The sequence below is a fragment of the Narcine bancroftii genome, chromosome 9 (genome assembly GCF_036971445.1).
Source record: "Narcine bancroftii isolate sNarBan1 chromosome 9, sNarBan1.hap1, whole genome shotgun sequence".
NCBI lineage: Eukaryota > Metazoa > Chordata > Chondrichthyes > Torpediniformes > Narcinidae > Narcine > Narcine bancroftii.
In genome coordinates, this window is record NC_091477.1 from 112915685 (window position 1) to 112918042 (window position 2358).

The window sequence follows — 2358 nt, forward strand, 5'->3', positions numbered from 1 at the left end:
TACCCGAAGGGGCGCCGCCTCAAGGTCTACGACGGCTCCCAGCGGAGCCGGCGCGACGCCGTGGACTCCCAGGCGCTCAACGCGCTGGAGGTCATCTGCAGCCGCCTGGTGCGCACCGTGCAGATGGCCCGGGCGCCGCCCGCCTGGGCTCAAGGACCACTACCGGGTGGTGCGCTACGAGGACCTGGTGGAGGAGCCCATCCGCTCCCTCAGGGACATGTACCGCTTCGTCCACCTGTCCCTCAGCCAGACCTGGAGAAGTTCGTCCTCAACATGACCATGGGCTCCAGCTACTCCAGCAAGAAGCCCTTCAGCGTGTCGTCGCGCAACGCCACGCAGGCGGCCAACGCCTGGCGGACCCAGCTCACCTTTTCGCAGATCAAGCAGGTGGAGGACTACTGCCAGCAGGCCATGGACTGGCTGGGCTACCAGAAGGTCCAGACGCCCGAGGAAGTCCAGGACTTCAGCAAGTCCTTCGTGACCAAGCTCCAACTCTGAACAAAAGGAGGTGGCTGGTGGAGTTAATCCCCCCACCAAGAGAACTGGAAGGCTGGACCCCACCCCCCCCCCCCCCCCCAGTCTGTTTGGATTGTGAATCTACTGGGATCCAAATCGGGAGAGTGGGTTTTGGCGCGTTGAGGCCCAGTGTGGCGAGCCACCTGCTCCGTGCGCGCGCGCGCACCCCCCAACCCCCTCCAGGCGTTCAGACTGAAGGACCCGAGCACCAACACACGCCACATAAGACTCACCCACGGGCACATTTGCCTTCTCTCTCACCCACGCACGCACCCCTACGGCCCTTTTACACATCCTCTTCGGGGAAGGAATGTTGCACCGCGCCGTAGGACGTGGAATGGGTGGGGGGGGGGGGGGACGTCATTCTACTCCTGCCTTTAAGTCGGCAGCGGAGGTAGTCACAGCGCCGAATCACTGTCTGTGTAAAAAAGGGGGAGCTGGCAGGTTGGGACCAGGACGGGACAGGGACGTGACTGGTTGCTGTGTTACACGTGACACCTCTTTGCTTCCGGAATTCTAGCATGTTATGTAAAATGACTCACTGGGGGAGCATTATGCCAACGTTGTTTGGTTCAGTGTGAAAGCTGAAAGCCGGCTTAATGACGGGTCTTCTTTACGGCAGTTTGTGGGGGGGGGGGGGGTCTCTGTGTGAAAAGGGCTATACTCTAGGATTTCCCCCATACACAAACATAGCCAAACACACATACCCTTCCACTGACAAAACATTAATCCACTGGGACAACCGTCTCTCCCGGGCATCTATCTAATCATTCAATTTGCAACTGACAGTGAAAAGCTGGTGAGAGGTGAATCCCTTGGTGATTTTGAAGGAGTTTTTCATTATTGGGTGTTGACAAAAGTGCAAAGCATTCAATTGTTCACCCAGAATACTTGATCTTTGGGTTTAACATGGTTATATATATATTGCTCTATGAATACATATATACATATGTGTATATGCCTATATATAGTTCTTTTTGTTGTCTGGTAAATGAATAAATTGATAATTTATCATTTTTAAAAGAAAATATTCTATTATATTGATGGCATGTGGCTGTAAAATTGTGAGTACAGTGCTTTATTGCCAAAGTGCAACTGATCAGGATCCCTTCTGTTCATGTTTTTTGCTTGATTGTTCAGACAAGACCTTTAATGTTCCTTCCCTGGAGGTTGTGCAAAACAAACAAAAGGAGTTTGTTGCAAAATAAACCTTTTTGACCCTCATTTTTAATTCTTATTGTGGTGTTATCGCAGGAAATCAACCCCCAAAACACACAAAAAAATGGCATTTGTTGTGTAAATGATCATCGAAACGAGCTAAGATTGAACCGGACAGAGCACATGCTTATTGTTACAAAAAGCCTTGCTTAAGGGATTTTTATATTTTATGAAGGGTCTTTGTGAAGTATTTAAGTGGGGGGGGGGGGGGGAGATTGAGCAACACATGAACATAAAGATTTTGTTTTATTAACGGCCAACTCAAAGTGGAGTGATCTTTTATATCTCTATCACCAATGCCAAAGCTACAATATCAAGTGCATTGATCCTGTACAGAAGTTTTAATACTTTGATTTCTACAAGCCCTCAAGTCATCTACAGATGCACAAAGATCGCAGCAGACATTTGATGGACTTTTTCAGAAGGGATAGTGCCTATTTATTGGAACTAGTACCAGATGTGCTCTGCAAAGCTGCTTTTAAGTTGAAATAACAGGTACTTTAATTTCAAATTGAGGTCCTGGGAGAGCAGCACCGTAATGCAAGCATGAATGTACTTTTCTGAACTTCATTATGGATAATTAATGTTTTGCCAATCCAAGTCCCATTTTGAATGTAGACAATT

The 2358-nt window shown here is 48.9% G+C and overlaps 1 protein-coding gene across 1 annotated transcript in view; it reads left to right on the forward strand.

Annotated features, from left to right (window-relative positions):
- Window positions 1-1740, forward strand: part of LOC138743607 (carbohydrate sulfotransferase 2-like) — a 2373-nt gene extending 633 nt beyond the window's left edge. Inside the window, 3 exon segments of the mRNA XM_069899122.1 lie at window positions 3-147; window positions 149-245; window positions 248-1740. Coding sequence (XP_069755223.1) covers window positions 3-147; window positions 149-245; window positions 248-498 — 493 coding nt within the window. The 3' untranslated portion in view covers window positions 499-1740.
- The last annotated feature ends 618 nt before the right edge of the window (window positions 1741-2358 follow it).